Source organism: Ranitomeya imitator, chromosome 1 (genome assembly GCF_032444005.1).
Source record: "Ranitomeya imitator isolate aRanImi1 chromosome 1, aRanImi1.pri, whole genome shotgun sequence".
In the NCBI taxonomy this organism is placed as follows: Eukaryota; Metazoa; Chordata; class Amphibia; order Anura; family Dendrobatidae; genus Ranitomeya; species Ranitomeya imitator.
This window is the reverse complement of record NC_091282.1, coordinates 280012796-280035429: the sequence shown is the minus strand read 5'-3', so window position 1 is coordinate 280035429 and position 22634 is coordinate 280012796. Positions and strand designations below refer to the sequence as shown.

General features: G+C 42.8%; 1 protein-coding gene across 2 annotated transcripts in view; it reads right to left on the bottom strand.

Annotated features, from left to right (window-relative positions):
• The window catches only part of MMP17 (matrix metallopeptidase 17), a 281400-nt gene that overhangs the window by 23967 nt on the left and 234799 nt on the right, over positions 1–22634 (bottom strand). The window contains exons 4-7 of one of the 2 annotated variants that reach the window (XM_069756062.1): positions 10472–10755; positions 9602–9778; positions 7568–7667; positions 3523–3605 (exon numbers count right to left, since the gene is read on the bottom strand). In XM_069756062.1, coding sequence (XP_069612163.1) covers positions 3523–3605; positions 7568–7667; positions 9602–9778; positions 10472–10755 — 644 coding nt within the window. Of the gene's footprint in view, positions 1–3522; positions 3606–7567; positions 7710–9601; positions 9779–10471; positions 10756–22634 lie in introns of both variants that reach the window. The other variant, XM_069756063.1, reaches the window with a different exon arrangement.

Below are 22634 nucleotides of genomic sequence, written 5' to 3'. Positions count from 1 at the left end.
CTTGTGTTTTGTGGGACAAGTTGAAGTTTTTATTGGTAACATTTTCGGGCACCTGACATTTTTTGATCGCTTTTTATTCCTATTTTTGTGATGGAGAATGAACAAAAACCAGCTATTCATGAATTTCTTTTGTTTTTTTGCGGGATAAGATGACGTTTTCAGCGGTACCATGGTTATTTATATCCGTCTTTTTGATTGCGTGTTATTCCACTTTTTGTTTGGCGGTATGATAATAAAGCGTCGTTTTTTTTGCCTCGTTTTTTTTTTTTACAGTGTTCACTGAAGGGGTTAACTAGTGGGACAGTTTTATAGGCAGGGTAGTTACAGACGCCGCGATACTAAATATGTGTACTTTTATTGTTTTTTTTTTCACTTTAGATAAAGAAATGTATTTATTGGAAATATATATATCTTTCTTTATTTAGGAAATTTTTTTTTTTTACACATGTAAATGTTTTTACATTGCCTCAGGGGGGACATCACTATATATTATCAGATCGCTGATCTGACACTTTGCAGTGCACTGTGTCAGATCAGCGATCACAAAGGCACTGCAGGGACGCTTACCGGCGCCTGCTCTGAGCTGGCGCTTGCAAGCCACCTCCCTGCAGGACCCGAAGGCTCCCGCAGCCATTTTGGATCCGGGCCTGCAGGGAGGAGGAGGTAGGAGACCCTCGGAGCAACGCGATCACATCGCATTGCTCCGAGGGTCACAGGGAAGCACGCAGGGAGCCCTCTCCCTGCGCGATGCTTCCCTGTGCCGCAGAAATGCTGCGAGCATCCTTTATCGCAGCGTTCTGGGGTTAATGTGCCAGGAGCGGTCCGTGAACGCTCCTGGCACATAGTGCCGGATGTCAGCTGCGATAGTCAGCCGACACTCGGCTGCGATCAGCCCCCCCCTTCTCCCCCGTGAGCGCGGCTGATCGCGCTGGACGTACTATTCCATCCATGGGAAGTAGGGCCCACCCCACATGGACGGAATAGTATGTCCAATGGTAGAAAGGGGTTAAAGCGTAACTCTCATTTTAATTTTCATTTCATAATTCAATGATACATTTGAAAATAGGAAATTTTTGCAATACGTAAATAATAGTAACCCGCTCCTCTCTCTGCCAGGATTGACCATTCGTATTCAAAATTCTCAATTAATAGGTAAAATCTATTCAGTAAAGACAGATTTTTACATTACTGCAATAGAATCTGATCAGTAGCAACTGCCATCTCTGAGCTCATGTAAAAAATCGGTATTCACTGAATTCACTGAATTGAAATTTTTTTAAATGATCTATCAGTTCTAGAGGAGAAAGCTGCAGATTTGTCTGATATAGCTATATTACAAAGTTGTTTATTTTCATGTGTACTATTGATTTATCAAATAAGAATTAAAATAGTGGTAACTTTTTAGAGGGAATCTGTCGATATGATTAACCCTTCTAAGCCGGCTATAAGGACATGTAGGTAAGAGGGAGCTGAATAAAATGATACTTTGATATCTGCGATACAATATCTTATTCAAGATAAATCCACATGTTTATTATATGTAAATGAGCTGATAAAATTCATGTCCAAGACACTGATCTGCAGGAGAATCTGCCTCCAGAGATTATTTTAAATAGAAGGGGTCGTTACCCATGTGATGTGTAATAGTTACCATTGTGATGTATAATGGTGAGTAATGGTTACCAGCCGCGCTCTGCTCTCCTGATCTCACTGCAGAGCTGTGTGTGATTATACCTGACACATCTGCAGGTTCCTCTCAGCTTCCATCCTATAGGCAGATAGGGCTTCAATATTGTTACAGTATAGCAGAGTTGTGAGAGCTGCAGCAAATATGTGTTGACAAAGTTCAGTTCTCCTGTTCTATGTTAGTACCTTGTCTCACACTCCTCCTTCATGTAAAATAAGCTCTGGAGGCAGATTCTCTGGGAGATCAGTGTGGTTCGAAAGCTCATTTACATATAAGAAAAACATGGACTTCTCTGGAATAAGACATCAAATCGCAGATATCAATCTATCATTTTATTCAGCTTCTTATAACCTACTAGGCCATATAGACGGCTTAGGAGGGTTGATCCGATTGACAGATTCCCTTTAAAGAAACAGTTCCTAGAAATACTCCCAGAGCTGCTTCATATGGAAAAACTACAATTCAGGGGTGGATATATAATTGGTTCAACCTGTGCAGCCGCACAGGGGCCCAAGAGGTAAGGGGGCCCATTTCTACTGTATTTCCAAAACAGGTGGAATAGTACATTTTGATGCGCTATTGGACTGCAAAGGGTTAAAATACTGTTCTTGCCCAGGGGTCCTTTTCTGTCTGTGTCCGCCAGTGCTGCAATTACTGTACAATACTACATAAGCTGAAAACATATAACAAATAGTTAATTATTTCTATAGCTTAGGGCTGCTTAATGATTAAATATAGTGCGTAGAGTAAAGTGACCTTACTGGTAGATTGTGGCTCGATAAGTCTTCAGGGAGTGATGGGCCATTATGAAATAGTGTAGTTATCACAATGTAGCTGCTTTGCATTTATATGGACACAGGAAGAATTATATAGTGGAATAAATCCTTAAAATAAGAATAGAAATCTGGCTAGTAGAAGTGCATGTTACAGAGAATGAGACATCAGAAGTCTGATGTCATACTCAATATCAATGGCTTGTACAATAGAACTTGTAAAAAAATAAATACAAAGAATAAATATATACAGTGGGGAAAAAAAAGTATTTAGTCAGCCACCAACTGTGCAAGTTCTCCCACTTGAAAAGATGAGAGAGGCCTGTAATTGACATCACAGGTAGACCACAACTATGAGAGTCAAAATGAGAAAACAAATCCACAAAATCCCCTTGTCTGATTTGGCAAGATTTATTTTGAAAATTATGGTGGAAAATAAGTATTTGGTCATTAACAAAAGTTCATCTCTGCTATAATAGCCCAGCCAATCACCTGACCTGAATCCAATAGAAAATGTATGTAAGGAACTAAAGTTCAGAGTTCATAGAGGGAGCCTAAGGAACCTTCAGGATTTGAAGAGTGTTTGTGTGGAAGAATGGACCAAAATCACACATGAGCAATGCATGTGACTAGTTTCTCTATACAGGAGGCATCTTGAAGCTGTCATTACCAACAAGGTTTTTTGCAGGAAGTATTAATTAAATTTCAGTACCCGTGTTCTATACTTTTTTCCTGTGTCATTTCTCATTATTACATATAATTTAATTCATGGACGTCTATGATTTGGTTTCTTTGCCTGTGTGGACCAGATGGGTTGTTACCAACATCTGGGGAGAATTCTATGTCAGTAGCACCTTAAGGGTATGTGCCCACGATCAGGAATTGCTGCGATTTTGACGCTGCATATTTGTGCAGCATGAAAACCACAGCGTCCAGACGTTACAGCATAGTGGATGAGATTTCTAGAAACCCCATGTTCACTATGTGTGCATGTCCACCTGCGGATCACCCGCAGAGATGGACATGCGGCGCGTCTTTCAGGACCACAGCAATTTTTCTTACCTTTGAAAAAGAATGCTTCTCCACGTATCTGAGCTACTGCATCAAAGTGTGTGTTACATCGGTCAGGTTCATCTTTTCTTGGCCTAATAGAAAAATATATATTTATGTAAGGAAGAGGGTTGGCCAACCCCAATATAAAGCATGGGAGAAAAGGACTGACAAAATTACAATCCTGTAAACTCCATAGAAGAAATCTTGCAGTATTGTTACAGATTGCAGATCACATCTGCTGGAAGTTAAGCCCCCATACCCAATAAATAGCTGGCAGATGAATGGTGGTTTGTTCTATCATTCATCTGACATCTATCTCTCTCGACTCCCCAACACACGGCAGCTCCCAATTCAGGTTTCTCAGGAGAACAAAATGATTGGCAGTCTGAAATCGGACATGCTGAATCCTTAATCATTTGTCAGGGGAAAGTTTGGGTGCCTCCATACACATTAGACTAATCGCCGATCCCACCGATATTGGAGAGATTGGCCAGTGTTAGGCTAGGGTCACATTATGTTAGGGCAGTCCGTTTAGCGCATAGTGCTAAGGACTGCGCTAACACAATGTCCCAAAAGGGATCGCGTTAGCCGATCCCACTAGCCTGCGCTAGCGAGGAACGGACCGCGAACGCTGCAAGCAGCGTTCATGGGCCGTCACTCAAATGATGGCACATCGCTAGCGCATGCCCAATGTGGGCGTGCGCTAGCGACGCGTTCGCCATTACAGGCAATGGCGGCGTTAACGGACTACGTTACACCGTGTTATGCCGCGGTGTAAAGTAGTCTGTTAAACGCGGTCACATAACGCAATGTGACCCTAGCCTTAGTCTAATGTGTGTTGGGGTCTTTACTCCTAGTGTGTCAAGCTCTGGTCTATTAGTGCCTACTTACTGTACATGAGGAGGTCAGTGGTGAGGCTGTGTGAGTGTATGCAGGATAGCGCAGTATGAGCGACATTTGTTGCTGGCAATGTATGGTAGGTAGATGTAACTGGCACTTTTTGGCGCACTAAACCTGGCATTTTGCAGGTCACTGTGGAAGGTCCTATATGTTTATGGTATAGTGACTGAGACTTATTGGACATTTATAACTAGGACTGGTTCATCTTGGGCTGATGCTATTGTAGTGGACGTGGGGGTCCACTGTGACTATATTGGAGGGGTCGTATGGCTTGCACTACACTGGCGTCAATGTGGATGTTACTATGATGAGCCCACCACTGTTTATATCACACATGAGTTAGAAGGCAGTTCATGCTGAATAAATAAATCACTGACGTGACACTTATATTTCCTCTTGATAAAGAGATAATATTTGCCTTACTAGCCACTTATTCAAAATATTAAAAGTCGCCTCTGAGTTGTATGACATGTACAAAAGCACTTAGCCTGCGGTGAGATCTTTCTGCAGTTCCTATAATTGATGGTGGGAGCTCTATTATCCCACATGTAAGCTGGAAAATGATGTTGAAAAGTGAATATAGTCTTTATACCAGATAACTAGTTGCATCGGCTTGCATTCTGTTTAAAAATCAAAAAAACATTTAATCTGACACGTCTAAAATAAAAGGAGGAATCCGAAAAGAACAAATACTTTGCAGCACTATAAAATGTCTAAGCATTAAATGACATTTATTACAGAGTTGGAATATTTCCTTAAAAGCCTTGCAATGACTTTTTCAGCTGTGACAGCGGAGTATCTGGCTGTAATCATACATACTAATAGAATGGAGCCCTCATGGCATTTCATAAGAGATTCTCATTGCAGACTCTTATTTTCAATTGCAGGCTTCGAGCATCCTCTGTTTATTATTATAATGATGTCCAGAGCACAAAAGTACAGGGGATTATTGGTATAAAACCTCTCGCCGAAAATGAAAATATTTGCAAAGTTGATAAAATAGTGAATTGCATTTTATGCCACTGCAATTGCAGAGTAGATCTTCCTCGCAGGCAGGTGGCACAAACCTCTATGTGTAAGGGCATCCTCAAACCTCTACAAATATATTGTATTTTATATTAGAGTAACGAATCATTTGATAAATAGAAATTACATTTATATTAAATATTATTTATAATATGTCCAGTAAAACAAGCTTGAGCAAAAGTATCCCAGACTATGGCAAATGGACAGGCCTTTTTGGCCACAAATTGCCCTGAAGCTATTTCCCACCCCTCAGTGATTGATTTTTATTTATTATATCTCGGTACGGTAATGCCTTATGATTGTATTCCTTTTTCTTTTTATAAATTCATTAAATAAATAAATATAAAGTTTCAAATTAGCTACGGTAAGTTAAAAAAAAAGTCCCAGATTCATCCAGAAAACTCTGACATTTTTTCTCATTTATCATCCACATGGCATCCATTTGGCATCCATTTGGCATCTGGTTTTAGACATCAATAGTTAGAAAAAACTTACAAGACCAAACATAGAATTGCAATATATCCTTAAAAGTCTGATGCTATACGGTTGACCCGTATGTTATCCAATTGTTTATGTGAACCCGTAGACTTGAATGGGCAAATCTCATCTGGCACACCATAAGCACTAATACATGTGGCTACATTTTTCGCGCGAGCTTCAGTCCATGGAAAAAATCACTCATCTGCACTGCCCCATTGAAGAACATCGGGCTGAGCGCTGCCTATTTTTTCCAGCACTCATATACGTTACAAGCTTTCCTAATCATGTCTGTTGTAAAATTCCACATATCCTTTAGATTAAAGGGAACCTTTTGTACATGCAGCCTGATCTGTGGACAGCTTAGTATAGAGAAGGACGCTGAGCAGAGACATACATAGGTCTTTTGGAAAAGATTCAGTAAAACAGTTATTTTGTTCATTTAAATCCCTGGTGTTTGTATGCATATAAGTCAAGTGGGCGGTCCTACTCAGTGATTGGCAGCTACCTCGGCATACAGGGAAGACTGTCAATCATTGAAAGGGACCACCCACTACAAACATACATATAAACACCAAGAGGTCCAATCGGTGGTCCTACTCAGTGATTAACAGTTATCTCTGCCTACACAATCATACAGGGAAGACAGTCAGTGTCTGAATAGGATTGTCTTCTGGACTCATATACATGCAAACTCCAGGGATCTCAATGAATAAAGTGCAAATTATACTGAATCTTTTCCCACAAACATATATTATCAATCTGATCATTTCTTCCTACTCTTATAACATCCTGATTGCAGATCAGGCACTATTTTCAACATGACAGGTTCCCTTTATATTTGCTGATCCCATCGATTTCAGCAGGACAAGACGACTATATGATATGTAAAGGGTCCTCCTGACTCTCCCTCTACATATGATGTCAGCGTGTCCGGGAGAGACGGATCTGGCAGTCTGAATTCCAATGCCCCGTCCATTTGTTCTTCCAGGAGATAGGCTGCCGCCAGTCTGACAACACCGGACACATCACCAATTGAAACGCACGAGAATTTGGGAGAGATATGTGTTGGCCGGCGTTCAGCGATGCATATGCCAAATGTATCCATAGGCTACATCAATAGATGTATCAATAGACCTGGCCTGTACCAAAAGACTGTTAGTGTTCTTTTCCTTTTCTCTGTAAAGCAAAATGGATTGATATACATGTTTGTTTGTTTTTTCAAAAGGGCTTGATTTATGACATTGTTTGCATTTATATGGGCATTCATCAAATCCTTAAGTCAGTGGTGTACATCAGGAAATACTCCTGACTACACCTCCACCTGAAGGCAAGAACATAGTGTGAACGAGGCTTTCTTGACAGTGCAGCTGGGCCCCGCTATATACAGACATTATGGATGTGTCTAGCTCAATCTTCCAGTGCTCATCTGCCATTATTATGTTTAGAAAGGCTCCCGGCTGTAATAATCAGACATAAAATTGCAGCACATTGATGGGGATTATCACCTATGGACAAATTCCCGTGCAACTAGAGAGAGCAGACTGTGAACTTTGCTTAACACGGAAGACAAATTATTACAGTCTGCCAAAAATAACGCTGAATGAATAGAAACTACAAGGCCATCTGTCCGGAAGGAGTGAGGTCTTACTGGATAGTGGACCGGTTCTCTGGCAGGTCAGGCAGAAAGGGATGTTCTTCAGCTCCGGACACTTCAGGCTTTGCTGTTGGGGACACAGACTCACGGACTCCTGGGGTGAGAGAGGGTGAAGGATTAGAGGCCATGTGGGAAACTGGAACAGAAAATAAGACACAGCATCTAACTCAAAAACTAATTTCACAAACAGTGCACCCAGATATGAAAAGATGAGCTGATAATGCAGCACCATAATTGAATTTCCCAGAGCGGTGTTCTCTAGTGCTGACCCTACATGCAACTGAATTTAATGCGCACACGACTATTTATATCTGTAGCACCAAATATATCAGCGTATTATCATCATGAATTCTTTCAAAAATCGTCTGCATCAAATATAAAACGGGCACCTAAAATAGGAAGGATACAAGGAGAACAAGTCCTATGTGTAATCTTATAAATAATAATTTTGTGTAAATCAAAGGTTGGGCCCAAATCATTAGAAGGTACAGTTTCCATTATCCCCTACTTCATTATATTTATGGCAAAAATTACCGTACATAGAGCTTTGCTTGTATTTAGCATGAAATGACAATGAAGTGTCCGCAGGTCCTCCTGTCTATTTGATATGGTATGCACACTAAGGATTATGCGTGTATTAAAAGAGGTTTAGTTATAGGGGTGTCTGATATAGAAACAAATAGGGCATGATTATCCTTAAAATAAAAATGGTGGCATACACACCTTCCTATAACCCTGTGGAGCCAGCACAGACCACTTCAGAGGACTGCGTTAGGTCCCGAAGTTATGGCTTCCCGATGTTTCTTAGATGACCTTTGGCTGCATCGTTTCCGAAGCCAACGTAAACCTCAAGAGCCTCCTGTGCTGGATACGGGAGGGCTTTGTAAAGTGATTATTCTACCATTTTTTTATTTTAAAGACTTGTCCTTTCCTCAATAAATTGAGTTAAATGCCCTGTAAGGCTACAGTGGGTACGGAAAGTATTCAGACCCCTTTACATTTTTCACTCTTTGTTTCATTGCAGCCATTTGGTAAATTCAAAAAAGTTCATTTTTTTCCCATTAATGTACACTCCGCACCCCATCTTGACAGAAAAAAAAGAGAAATGTAGACATTTTTGCAAATTTATTAAAAAAGAAAAAACAAAATATCACATGGTTATAAGTATTTAGACCCTTTGCTCAGTATTGAGTATTTTTTTTTAATCTTTGCTGCAGCCAATCATCAGCTCATGCTTTCTACTTCAGTAAGGCAGCAGAGCTCAGAAATCGCAGCAATGTCGTCGTAATATCACCAATGCAGCCAAAACACAGACTAGAGCGTTGGTGGGGAACTGGCGCTGGAGACGGGGACGTGTAATACTATCTGTCTTTGTTGTTTTTCAACTATGCAATCATTTGGCACCCTTTTTTTCAGAAAGTGGAAAGTGGGTTGTACGATGATTTATTTATTGTTGCAAAGTGCTTTCAATTAAATGAAGCTTTCAACATGTTGGTCCTGATCCATCCTTTGTGTTTTGGCTTTCTTTTTGCGCTGGAAAATTGAAAATAATAAAAATGGTACACAAATCATTAATCATAATGGAGCATGATGTTTGAAAAATTAGCAAAAATGCATTTTTATTTTTCTCTTTTGCTTGATTTCTGTTTTCTATTAAAATGTTGGAGGAACCTTTCCATAATGATCAAAATGTCATGTGTTTGTCTTCAACTACGCAAAACAAAATTGACAGGTTTTGTACTCCGCTAGGGTATTGCAATAACAACTGTGCAAAAATGTGGTGCCTTTTTGAAAAGTCTCAAATGATGAATTAGCCAAAGCTTCTGGATAATAAAAATCACGTTCACATTGTCAAGGAAACCTAAAAATTGATGAGGGCTAAAAAGAAAAGTGTAAAAACGGTACAAAAGCAATAATGAATTTGAGAGGCACATAAAAATGCCTAAAAACACTAAAAAAACCCTCAAAATGAAGGATGAATTATGGGCAAAGCGTTAATGTACTATGTAACCATGCACGCAAACTCACCGTATAGCTGCCAGATCCTGACTTTGTCATCGTAAGGTAGGTTATATTTTAGGGGGTCGCCCACTGGCCCTTGATAATATGGTCTCATTATAGATTCCATGTCAGAAATATGAGTCAGTCCAATTGCGTGACCAAATTCATGTACTGCGACAGCAAACAGGTCCATGCCGTGTATGTCTGGAAAGGAAGGGAAATGACAGCGATATAGTCAGTATCAGTTGTCGATTTTCTTACTATTTCAATACATCAAACAAGCCGCTCATATTTAAGTCACACTAAATGATTTTAAAGTGACACCTAGTCCAGAGACAATATTTTAAGAAGGCGCCCGAAAACGGCAGCAGAGCAAAGCCAAAAATAAGACATTACGTATTTTTGCTCCTTATGTACCATCACATGTTTAATGTGGTCCCTGGACCAAAAGGGTCACTGTAAAAAATACTTATAAATACCGGAATTTATCATTTTTAATTTTTAAAGCCTAACTGAGCTAAAATAGTCTGATTACAAGGGGTATAACTACAGTGGGAGCCCCCCGGGCCATGAAGCCTAGGAGGGCCCATATAAGTCCCTTTGGCCCATATGAGAAGACCCGTACCATTAAAGCCCCATGACAGCTGAGGCCCCGATGGAGAATTTGCATCTGGACCCACACATTTCAGGTTATGCCACTGAAGATTACTATTCCTCAATGTGACACATTTCCTTATGTACAATGTGGTTGGGTTTTAACCAGTTCATGGTTGGAGTAAATGAAATGACTTAAGGTAGATCTCACGGCAATATGGTGGGAATAGAAAGTGGCCTTCCATTTTGTCTATATTCCCACAGCTCAGATGCATAACTTTGGTTTCTCTTACCCTGACATACCTGATGATCGAAATGTCCAGGACTCTTCATCATCAAAGTGAGTGTCACCGGAGGTGTGCTGTTCACCGGGGAAAAAAGCATGAGCTACAGTGCCACCTGGTCCATCAAATGGGTAGCCATCATTGTGGTCAGCTCTGGAGAAGTCGATTTGAATGTCTGCATTATTCCCAGCCACTTCATGGAAATTCAGAGGCGTGATATCACTCCACACCTTAAGGGCATAGTACATAAGGGCTCTCACAGTGTCATGGCCCAGTGACGACTCCTTAGGGAATGTTCTAACCCTGCAGGAAGCAAGAAATGGGACAAAATGGTGAAATATCAAACCAGATTTCACAGTAGCATAAACAGTAAACATCTTATTAGAGTCTTATGTAATTCAATATGAAAGCAGCATTTAGGTGTCACACCAGATCTAATGTTCTTATCTACCACTGTGGTCTGGACCTTCCATAATGGATGCCATGGTCACATTTACGTCACTTCACGTAGTGCAATAACTTGATAATTAAATCTCACTGGTTCCATACTTAAAGGGAATCTGACACCGGAATCGGAGAGCCATGTGATCTTGAGTCAAGAGACCCTCATTCCAGTGATGTATCACTTAATGAGCTGGTTGCTTTGCTGCAGTTTTGCTAAAATCCCTGTTTTCTCAGCTGCAGGTCTTCCAGTAGTTGAATGCTGAGCTCTGTGTAACCCGCCCACACCCCTGATTGGCAGCTTTCTGTGTACACTGCCAATCAGTAATCGGGGCGGGGTTACACAGAGCAGGAAGACTAGATGGCATGAGACAACTAGTCCACTATTGATAATCTGCTGATAAAACACAGATTCTATTGAAACTACAACACGCAGATCAGTATGTGGTACAGCACTGGAATTGGGGTCTATGCCCCAACATCATGCTGATGTTAGATTAAATAGCAGAAACATACTGATAGATTCACTTTAAAAATAGTCTACTACATATACTACACAAAGCATGCGAGAATAGAACTGACCCACACAGTAAAATTCTCATTCTGACTTGTTTGAATGCTATTAAAACATCCGCATGCTTTCCCATAAGCTGTGCAATATGTCTCTGATCTGAATGTTTGTAATGATTCATTACTATTTAGCTTATACTTATGTCAGTTAACAAATACATTAGATAAGTTAGTTCCCACTTTGTTAAAATGTTATTTTAGCGAGCCCTGCAAGTAAGCCTCTTTTCAGTCTGTTTGCTGTACTAGATAAATACCACTAGGGGACGCTCTTGCTACATGAATGCCTTGACAAATCACAGGCACAATTAAAAGGGCTGCTTACTTTGGCAGATAAATAATACAATTTCACAATACAAAGAAGATGCTGAGAAGGGATGGATGTCAAATGCAAGGGAATGATTAAGGTTAAGGACTTGAAAGCAGAATTGAAGTTCACATAGATGTATTTCCAATTTTAGGTAAAAGGCAAAGGATACCTCCGATGCTCTATAAACTGCGGAAGCGGCCTGTAATGTGGTAAATGTGAGACTATAGCCCAGTGCATCACAAGCAATCTAATTAAACCCTTATTTTTTAGGTACTGCTTCATTGGGCTATAAATTTAGTTATTATTATTATTATTTATTATTATAGCGCCATTTATTCCGTGGCGCTTTACATGTGAGGAGGGGTGTACATAATAAAAACAAGTACAATAATCTTAAACAATACAAGTCACAGCGGGTACAGTAGGAGAGAGGACCCTGCCCCCGAAGGCTCACAGTCTACAAAGGATGGGTGAGGATACAGTAGGTGAGGGTAGAGCTGGTCGTGCAGCGATTAGGTCAATCGGTGGTTACTGCAGGTTGTAGGCTTGTCGGAAGAGGTAGGTCTTCAGGTTCTTTTTGAAGTTTTCGATGGTAGGTGAGAGTCTGATATGTTGTGGTAGAGAGTTCCAGAGTAGGGGGTGATGCGCGAGAGAAATCTTGTATGCGATTGTGGGAAGAGGAGATAATAGGGGAGTAGAGAAGGAGACCTTGTGAGGATCGGAGGTTGCGTGCAGGAAAGTACCGGGAGACGAGGTCACAGATGTATGGAGGAGACAGGTTGTGGATGGCTTTGTATTTCATGGTTAGGCTTTTGTACTGGAGTCTCTGGGTGATGGGGAGCCAGTGCAGGGATTGACAGAGGGGAGAGGCCGGGGAATAGCGGGGAGACAGGTGGATTAGTTGGGCAGCAGAGTTTAGAATAGATTGGAGGGGTGCAAGAGTGTTACAGGGGAGGCCACAGAGCAGGAGGTTACAGTAGTTGAGGCGGGAGATGATGAGGGCATGGACTAGGGTTTTTGCAGATTCTTGGTTTAGGAATGTACAGATCCGTGATTAAAATCTTTTGTAGCTAATGTAATATATTGAGCTAAATCCTGCACAGAATCGTGTTGAAGCGGTGGGTAATGTATGCGGCATCCCGTGTACAATGAGAGGGGTCTTATACATGCCAGTGATTCGTGCATGTTTACATTATATGTCATCCCTGAAAGATGTAACAAGCAATCAGCAAAGCTGTAGCTAAGCTCACAAGCCCACCTTCACCCTGTGCCATAACATGTAACATACATAGCGCACTGTTATGATCTGGTGGCCTTGGAGCAGCATGAGACGTACTCTGGAGAAGGTGGCACCTGTACTGACCACAAACCCTGAACTTAGCAGCGAACTAGAAGTAGCCGTGGGGGGTACCTAACTCTCCCTAGACCCCTCGACACAGCCTAAGAAACTAACTACCCCTAAAGACAGAAACAGGAAACCTATCTTGCCTCAGAGAAAATCCCCAAAGAACAGACAGCCCCCCACAAATATTAACTGTGAGAGGAGAGGGAAAAAACACACGCAGACATGAAATCAGGATTTAGCATAGGAGGCCATACTAGCTAAATAGAAAGAATAGAACAGAGTACTATGCGGTCAGTATTAAAACACTAGAAAATATCCACCACAGAAAATACAAAACACCACATCTGACTAAAGACATGGAGGGTATATCTGCATCTCCAGAGACACAGCAAGGCTGCAAAAAAATACTTCACAGACAAAACTGGACAAGACAAAACATGAAAATGCACAGAACTATAAGGTCCACAGCAGGTGGACAGCAAAAAAAAAGCCAGGACTTATCTTTGAAGAAAAGCACAGCGAACAGGAGAGACCAGAAGGGATGTGAATCCTCCAAAAACAATGGACAACTGGCAGGGACTAAAGAGTCCTGCAAAGCTATATACCCCAGTCAGTTTTGAAATTAGTAGATACACCTGTCCAGTCCTGCAGTCCAGGCACAACTGCATTACCCTCTACAACCACCGGAGGGAGCCCAAAAGCTGAATTCACAACAGTAACCCCCCCTTGAGGAGGGGTCAACGAACCCTCACCAGAGCCCCCAGGCCGATCAGGATGAGCCCGATGAAAGGTATGAACCAAATCAGCGGCATGGACATCAGAGGCAGAAACCCAAGAATTATCCTCCTGGCCATAACCCTTCCATTTGAGAAGGTACTGAAGGTTCCACCTCGAAAAACGAGAATCCAAAATCTTCTCAACAACATATTCCAACTCCCCATCGACCAACACAGGGGCCGGAGGATCAACAGAGGGAACAACGGGCTCCACATATTTCCGCAACAAAGATCTATGGAAGACATTATGAATATCAAAAGAGGCCGGAAGATCCAGGCGAAAGGACACCGGATTAATAATCTCAGAAATCCTATAAAGACCAATAAACCGAGGCTTAAACTTAGGGGAAGAAACCTTCATAGGAACATGACGGGAAGATAACCAAACCTGATCCCCAACCCGAAGCTGGGAACCAACACACCGACGACGGTTAGCAAAACGTTGAGCCTCCTCCTGAGGCAGCACCAAATTGTCCACCACATGAGCCCAAATCTGCTGCAACCTTTCGACCACAGAATCCACACCAGGAAGGTCAGAAGGCTCAACCTGCCCAGAAGAAAAACGAGGATGAAAACCAAAATTACAAAAAAAAGGCGAAACCAAAGTAGCCGAACTAGCCAGATTATTAAGGGCAAACTCGGCCAATGGCAAAAAAGCCACCCAATCATCCTGATCAGCAGACACAAAGCATCTCAAATAGGTCTCCAAGGTCTGATTAGTTCGTTCAGTCTGGCCATTTGTCTGAGGATGAAATGCAAAAGAAAAAGACAAATCAATGCCCAGCTTGGCACAAAAGGCCCGCCAAAACCTAGAAACAAACTGGGAACCTCTGTCGGACACAGTATTCTCCGGAATACCATGCAAACATACCACATGCTGAAAAAACAACGGAACCAAATGAGAAGAAGAAGGCAATTTAGGCAAAGGCACCAAATGAACCATCTTAGAAAATCGGTCACAAACAACCCAGATAACCGACATCCTTTGGGAAACAGGAAGATCGGAAATAAAATCCATAGAAATATGTGTCCAGGGCCTCTCGGGGACCGGTAATGGCAAAAGCAACCCGCTAGCGTGGGAACAGCAAGGCTTAGCCCGCGCACAAATCCCACAGGACTGCACAAAAGAACGCACATCCCGCGACAAAGAAGGCCACCAAAAGGACCTACCAACCAAATCTCTGGTACCAAAAATCCCAGGATGGCCAGCCAACACAGAACAATGAACCTCAGAAATCACTTTACTAGTCCATCTATCAGGAACAAACAGTTTCCCCACTGGACAGCGGTCAGGTTTATTAGCCTGAAATTCCTGAAGAATCCGTCGTAAATCAGGGGAAATGGCAGAAAGGACCACCCCTTCCTTCAGAATGCCGACCGGCTCAAGAACCCCAGGGGAATAAAAAAAAAAACTCCTAGAGAGGGCATCCGCCTTAACATTCTTAGTACCAGGAATGTACAAGACCACAAAATCAAAACGGGAGAAAAACAGGGACCATCGAGCCTGTCTAGGATTCAGCCGTTTGGCAGACTCGAGGTAAATCAGATTCTTATGATCGGTCAGGACCACAATACGGTGCTTGGCCCCCTCAAGCCAATGTCGCCACTCCTCAAATGCCCACTTCATAGCCAACAACTCCCGATTGCCGACATCATAATTGCGTTCCGCAGGCAAAAACTTCCGAGAAAAGAAGGCACACGGTTTCATCAAGGACCCATCAGAATTCCTCTGAGACAAAACGGCCCCTGCCCCAATCTCAGACGCGTCAACCTCAACCTGAAATGGAAGAGAAACATCTGGCTGACGCAACACAGGGGCAGTAGTAAATCGACGTTTAAGCTCCTGAAAGGCAGAAACAGCTGCGGAGGACCAATTCGTCACATCAGCGCCTTTCTTTGTCAAATCGGTCAGAAGTTTAACCACACTGGAGAAGTTGGCAATGAAACGACGATAAAAATTAGCAAAGCCCAAGAATTTCTGAAGGCTCTTCACAGATGTGGGCTGAATCCAATCATGAATGGCCTGAACCTTAACCGGATCCATTTCTATAGATGAGGGAGAAAAAATGAAGCCCAAAAAAGAAACCTTCTGCACTCCAAAGAGGCACTTCGACCCCTTCACAAATAAAGCATTACTACGGAGGATCTGAAATACCATCCTGACCTGTTTCACATGAGACTCCCAATCATCGGAAAAAATCAAAATATCATCCAAATATACAACCATGAATTTATCAAGATAACTCCGAAAGATATCATGCATGAAGGATTGGAACACAGATGGGGCATTAGAGAGTCCGAATGGCATCACAAGGTATTAAAATTGGCCTTCGGGCATATAAAATGCAGTTTTCCATTTGTCACCCTGCTTAATACGAATAAGATTATATGCCCCTCGAAGGTCTATCTTGGTAAACCAGCTAGCCCCCTTAATCCTAGCAAACAAATCAGTAAGCAAAGGCAAAGGGTATTGAAATTTGACCGTGATCTTATTCAAGAGGCGATAATCAATACAGGGTCTCAAGGAGCCATCCTTCTTGGCAAAAAAAAAAAAACCTGCTCCCAATGGTGAAGAAGATGGCCGAATATGCCCCTTCTCCAAGGACTCCTTAATATAGCTCAGCATGGCGGCATGTTCTGGCACAGACAGGTTGAAAAGTCGGCCCTTAGGGAACTTACAACCTGGAATCAAGTCAATAGCACAATCACAGTCCCTATGCGGTGGAAGGGAACTGGATTTGGGCTCATCGAATACATCCTGGAAATCTGACAAAAACTCAGGAATTTCAGAAGAGGGGGAAGAGGAAATTGACATAAAAGGAACGTGACCATGAACCCCCTGACAACCCCAACCAGTCACAGACATAGATCTCCAATCTAACACCGGATTATGTTCCTGTAACCATGGGAAACCCAGCACAATATCATCATGCAAATTATGCAACACCAGAAAACGACAATCTTCCTGATGGGCTGGCACCATGCGCATGGTCAGCTGTGTCCAAAATTGAGAAGGTGGCACCTGTACTGACCACAAACCCTGAACTTAGCAGCGAACTAGAAGTAGCCGTGGGGGGTACCTAACTCTCCCTAGACCCCTCGACACAGCCTAAGAAACTAACTACCCCTAAAGACAGAAACAGGAAACCTATCTTGCCTCAGAGAAAATCCCCAAAGAACAGACAGCCCCCCACAAATATTAACTGTGAGAGGAGAGGGAAAAAACACACGCAGACATGAAATCAGGATTTAGCATAGGAGGCCATACTAGCTAAATAGAGAGAATAGAACAGAGTACTATGCGGTCAGTATTAAAACACTAGAAAATATCCTCCACAGAAAATACAAAACACCACATCTGACTAAAGACATGGAGGGTATATCTGCATCTCCAGAGACACAGCAAGGCTGCAAAAAAATACTTCACAGACAAAACTGGACAAGACAAAACATGAAAATGCACAGAACTATAAGGTCCACAGCAGGTGGACAGCAAAAACAAAGCCAGGACTTATCTTTGAAGAAAAGCACAGCGAACAGGAGAGACCAGAAGGGATGTGAATCCTCCAAAAACAAAGGACAACTGGCAGGGACTAAAGAGTCCTGCAAAGCTATATACCCCAGTCAGTTTTGAAATTAGTAGATACACCTGTCCAATCCTGCAGTCCAGGCACAACTGCATTACCCTCTACAACCACCGGAGGGAGCCCAAAAGCTGAATTCACAACAGTAACCCCCCCTTGAGGAGGGGTCACCGAACCCTCACCAGAGCCCCCAGGCCGATCAGGATGAGCCCGATGAAAGGTACGAACCAAATCAGCGGCATGGACATCAGAGGCAGAAACCCAAGAATTATCCTCCTGGCCATAACCCTTCCATTTGACAAGGTATTGAAGCTTCCGCCTCGAAAAACGAGAATCCAAAATCTTCTCAACAACATATTCCAACTCCCCATCGACCAACACAGGGGCCGGAGGATCAACAGAGGGAACAACGGGCTCCACATATTTCCGCAACAAAGATCTATGGAAGACATTATGAATATCAAAAGAGGCCGGAAGATCCAGGCGAAAGGACACCGGATTAATAATCTCAGAAATCCTATAAAGACCAATAAACCGAGGCTTAAACTTAGGGGAAGAAACCTTCATAGGAACATGACGGGAAGATAACCAAACCCGATCCCCAACCCGAAGCTGGGAACCAACACATCGACGACGGTTAGCAAAACGTTGAGCCTCCTCCTGAGATAGCACCAAATTGTCCACCACATGAGCCCAAATCTGCTCCAACCTGTCGACCACAGAATCCACACCAGGAAGGTCAGAAGGCTCAACCTGCCCAGAAGAAAAACGAGGATGAAAACCAAAATTACAAAAAAAAGGCGAAACCAAAGTAGCCGAACTAGCCCGATTATTAAGGGCAAACTCGGCCAATGGCAAAAAAGCCACCCAATCATCCTGATCAGCAGACACAAAGCATCTCAAATAGGTCTCCAAGGTCTGATTAGTTCGTTCAGTCTGGCCATTTGTCTGAGGATGAAATGCAGAAGAAAAAGACAAATCAATGCCCAGCTTGGCACAAAAGGCCCGACAAAACCTAGAAACAAACTGGGAACCTCTGTCGGACACAGTATTCTCCGGAATACCATGCAAACGTACCACATGCTGAAAAAACAACGGAACCAAATCAGAAGAAGAAGGCAATTTAGGCAAAGGCACCAAATGAGCCATCTTAGAAAATCGGTCACAAACAACCCAGATAACCGACATCCTTTGGGAAACAGGAAGATCGGAAATAAAATCCATAGAAATATGTGTCCAGGGCCTCTCGGGGACCGGTAATGGCAAAAGCAACCCGCTAGCGTGGGAACAGCAAGGCTTAGCCCGCGCACAAATCCCACAGGACTGCACAAAAGAACGCACATCCCGCGACAAAGAAGGCCACCAAAAGGACCTACCAACCAAATCTCTGGTACCAAAAATCCCAGGATGGCCAGCCAACACAGAACAATGAACCTCAGAAATCACTTTACTAGTCCATCTATCAGGAACAAACAGTTTCCCCACTGGACAGCGGTCAGGTTTATTAGCCTGAAATTCCTGAAGAATCCGTTGTAAATCAGGGGAAATGGCAGAAAGGACCACCCCTTCCTTCAGAATGCCGACCGGCTCAAGAACCCCAGGGGAATAAAAAAAAAAACTCCTAGAGAGGGCATCCGCCTTAACATTCTTAGTACCAGGAATGTACGAGACCACAAAATCAAAACGGGAGAAAAACAGGGACCATCGAGCCTGTCTAGGATTCAGCCGTTTGGCAGACTCGAGGTAAATCAGATTCTTATGATCGGTCAGGACCACAATACGGTGCTTGGCCCCCTCAAGCCAATGTCGCCACTCCTCAAATGCCCACTTCATAGCCAACAACTCCCGATTGCCGACATCATAATTGCGTTCCGCAGGCGAAAACTTCCGAGAAAAGAAGGCACACGGTTTCATCAAGGACCCATCAGAATTCCTCTGAGACAAAACGGCCCCTGCCCCAATCTCAGACGCGTCAACCTCAACCTGAAATGGAAGAGAAACATCTGGCTGACGCAACACAGGGGCAGAAGTAAATCGACGTTTAAGCTCCTGAAAGGCAGAAACAGCTGCGGAGGACCAATTCGTCACATCAGCGCCTTTCTTTGTCAAATCGGTCAGAGGTTTAACCACACTGGAGAAGTTGGCAATGAAACGACGATAAAAATTAGCAAAGCCCAAGAATTTCTGAAGGCTCTTCACAGATGTGGGTTGAATCCAATCATGAATGGCCTGAACCTTAACCGGATCCATTTCTATAGATGAGGGAGAAAAAATGAAGCCCAAAAAAGAAACCTTCTGCACTCCAAAGAGGCACTTCGACCCCTTCACAAATAAAGCATTACTACGGAGGATCTGAAATACCATCCTGACCTGTTTCACATGAGACTCCCAATCATCGGAAAAAATCAAAATATCATCCAAATATACAACCATGAATTTATCAAGATAACTCCGAAAGATATCATGCATGAAGGATTGGAACACAGATGGGGCATTAGAGAGTCCGAATGGCATCACAAGGTATTCAAAATGGCCTTCGGGCGTATTAAATGCAGTTTTCCATTCATCACCCTGCTTAATACGAATAAGATTATATGCCCCTCGAAGGTCTATCTTGGTAAACCAGCTAGCCCCCTTAATCCTAGCAAACAAATCAGTAAGCAAAGGCAAAGGGTATTGAAATTTGATCTTATTCAAGAGGCGATAATCAATACAGGGTCTCAAGGAGCCATCCTTCTTGGCAACAAAAAAAAAACCTGCTCCCAATGGTGAAGAAGATGGCCGAATATGCCTCTTCTCCAAGGACTCCTTAATATAGCTCAGCATGGCGGCATGTTCTGGCACAGACAGGTTGAAAAGTCGGCCCTTAGGGAACTTACAACCTGGAATCAAGTCAATAGCACAATCACAGTCCCTATGCGGTGGAAGGGAACTGGATTTGGGCTCATCGAATACATCCTGGAAATCTGACAAAAACTCAGGAATTTCAGAAGAGGGGGAAGAGGAAATTGACATAAAAGGAACGTGACCATGAACCCCCTGACAACCCCAACCAGTCACAGACATAGATCTCCAATCTAACACCGGATTATGTTCCTGTAACCATGGGAAACCCAGCACAATATCATCATGCAAATTATGCAACACCAGAAAACGACAATCTTCCTGATGGGCTGGCACCATGCGCATGGTCAGCTGTGTCCAAAACTGAGATTTATTTTTAGCCAACGGTGTAGCATCAATGCCCCTTAAAGGAATTGGGTTCTGCAAAGGCTGCAAGGGAAAACCACAACGTCTGGCAAATTTTAAGTCCATTAAGTTCAGAGCGGCGCCTGAATCCACAAATGCCATGACAGAAAATGATGATAATGAGCAGATCAGGGTCACAGATAACAGAAATTTAGGTTGCGCAGTACTGATAGTAACAGAACTAGCGATTCTCTTTGTACGCTTAGGGCAATCAGAAATAACATGAGCAGAATCGCCGCAGTAAAAACACAACCTATTCTGGCGCCTGGATCTTTGTCGTTCAGCTCTAGACAAAATTCTGTCACACTGCATAGGCTCAGGGCTCCGCTCGGAGGACAACGCCACAGTGTGCACAGCTCTGCGCTCGCGCAAGCGCCGATCAATCTGAATGGCCAGAGACATAGAATCACTCAGACCAGCAGGCGTGGGGAACCCCACCATAACATCTTTAACGGATTCAGAAAGACCCTTTCTGAAAATTGCCGCCAAGGCATCCTCATTCCATTTAGTCAGTACAGACCATTTTCTAAATTTCTGGCAATATGATTCTGCCGCTTCTTGACCCTGACACAGGGCCAACAAGATCTTCTCAGCTTGATCCACAGAATTAGGCTCATCATACAATAACCCCAATGCTTGAAAGAAAGAATCAACATTAAGCAAAGCAATCTTGTGGGTCACCACGCAGCAGGGATATGATAATTTTAACCTGCTGAATGGGATCACCAGAAGACCGGGGTCTCAATGCAAAAAACAGTTTACACTTATTTTTGAAAATCAAAAATTGGGATCTGTCACCAAAGAATAAATCAGGAGTGGGAATCCTAGGTTCTAAGGCAGGAGTCTGAACAATATAATTTGAAATACCCTGTACCCTAGCAGCAAGCTGATCCACACGAGAAACTAACTCCTGAACACTCATGTTATTATTAGGTTCCGCAGCCACCCAGAGATTAAGAGGGAGGAACAGGCTAAGGAAAAAAAATGGCTCAAAACCTTCTCTCCCTTCTTCTGAGATGCAATAAACTCATTGTTGGCCAGTTGTACTGTTATGATCTGGTGGCCTTGGAGCAGCATGAGACGTACTCTGGAGAAGGTGGCACCTGTACTGACCACAAACCCTGAACTTAGCAGCGCAACTAGAAGTAGCCGTGGGGGGTACCTAACTCTCCCTAGACCCCTCGACACAGCCTAAGAAACTAACTACCCCTAAAGACAGAAACAGGAAACCTATCTTGCCTCAGAGAAAATCCCCAAAGGACAGACAGCCCCCCACAAATATTAACTGTGAGAGGAGAGGGGAAAAAACACACGCAGACATGAAATCAGGATTTAGCATAGGAGTCCATACTAGCTAAATAGAGAGAATAGAACAGAGTACTATGCGGTCAGTATTAAAACACTAGAAAATATCCACCACAGAAAATGGAGGGTATATCTGCATCTCCAGAGACACAGCAAGGCTGCAAAAAATACTTCACAGACAAAACTGGACAAGACAAAACATGGAAATGCACAGAACTATAAGGTCCACAGCAGGTGGACAGCAAAAAAAAAGCCAGGACTTATCTTTGAAGAAAAGCACAGCGAACAGGAGAGACCAGAAGGGATGTGAATCCTCCAAAAACAATGGACAACTGGCAGGGACTAAAGAGTCCTGCAAAGCTATATACCCCAGTCAGTTTTGCAATTAGTAGATACACCTGTCCAATCCTGCAGTCCAGGCACAACTGCATTACCCTCTACAACCACCGGAAGGAGCCCAAAAGCTGAATTCACAACAGCGCACATACATACATAGCGCACACTACACAGCAGTCATTAGACACAGGAAAATTACACACATGCGGATTTTAGTCTTTACAATGCATAGGATAAAATCTGCAGAAAATACACAATAAAACCAGTAT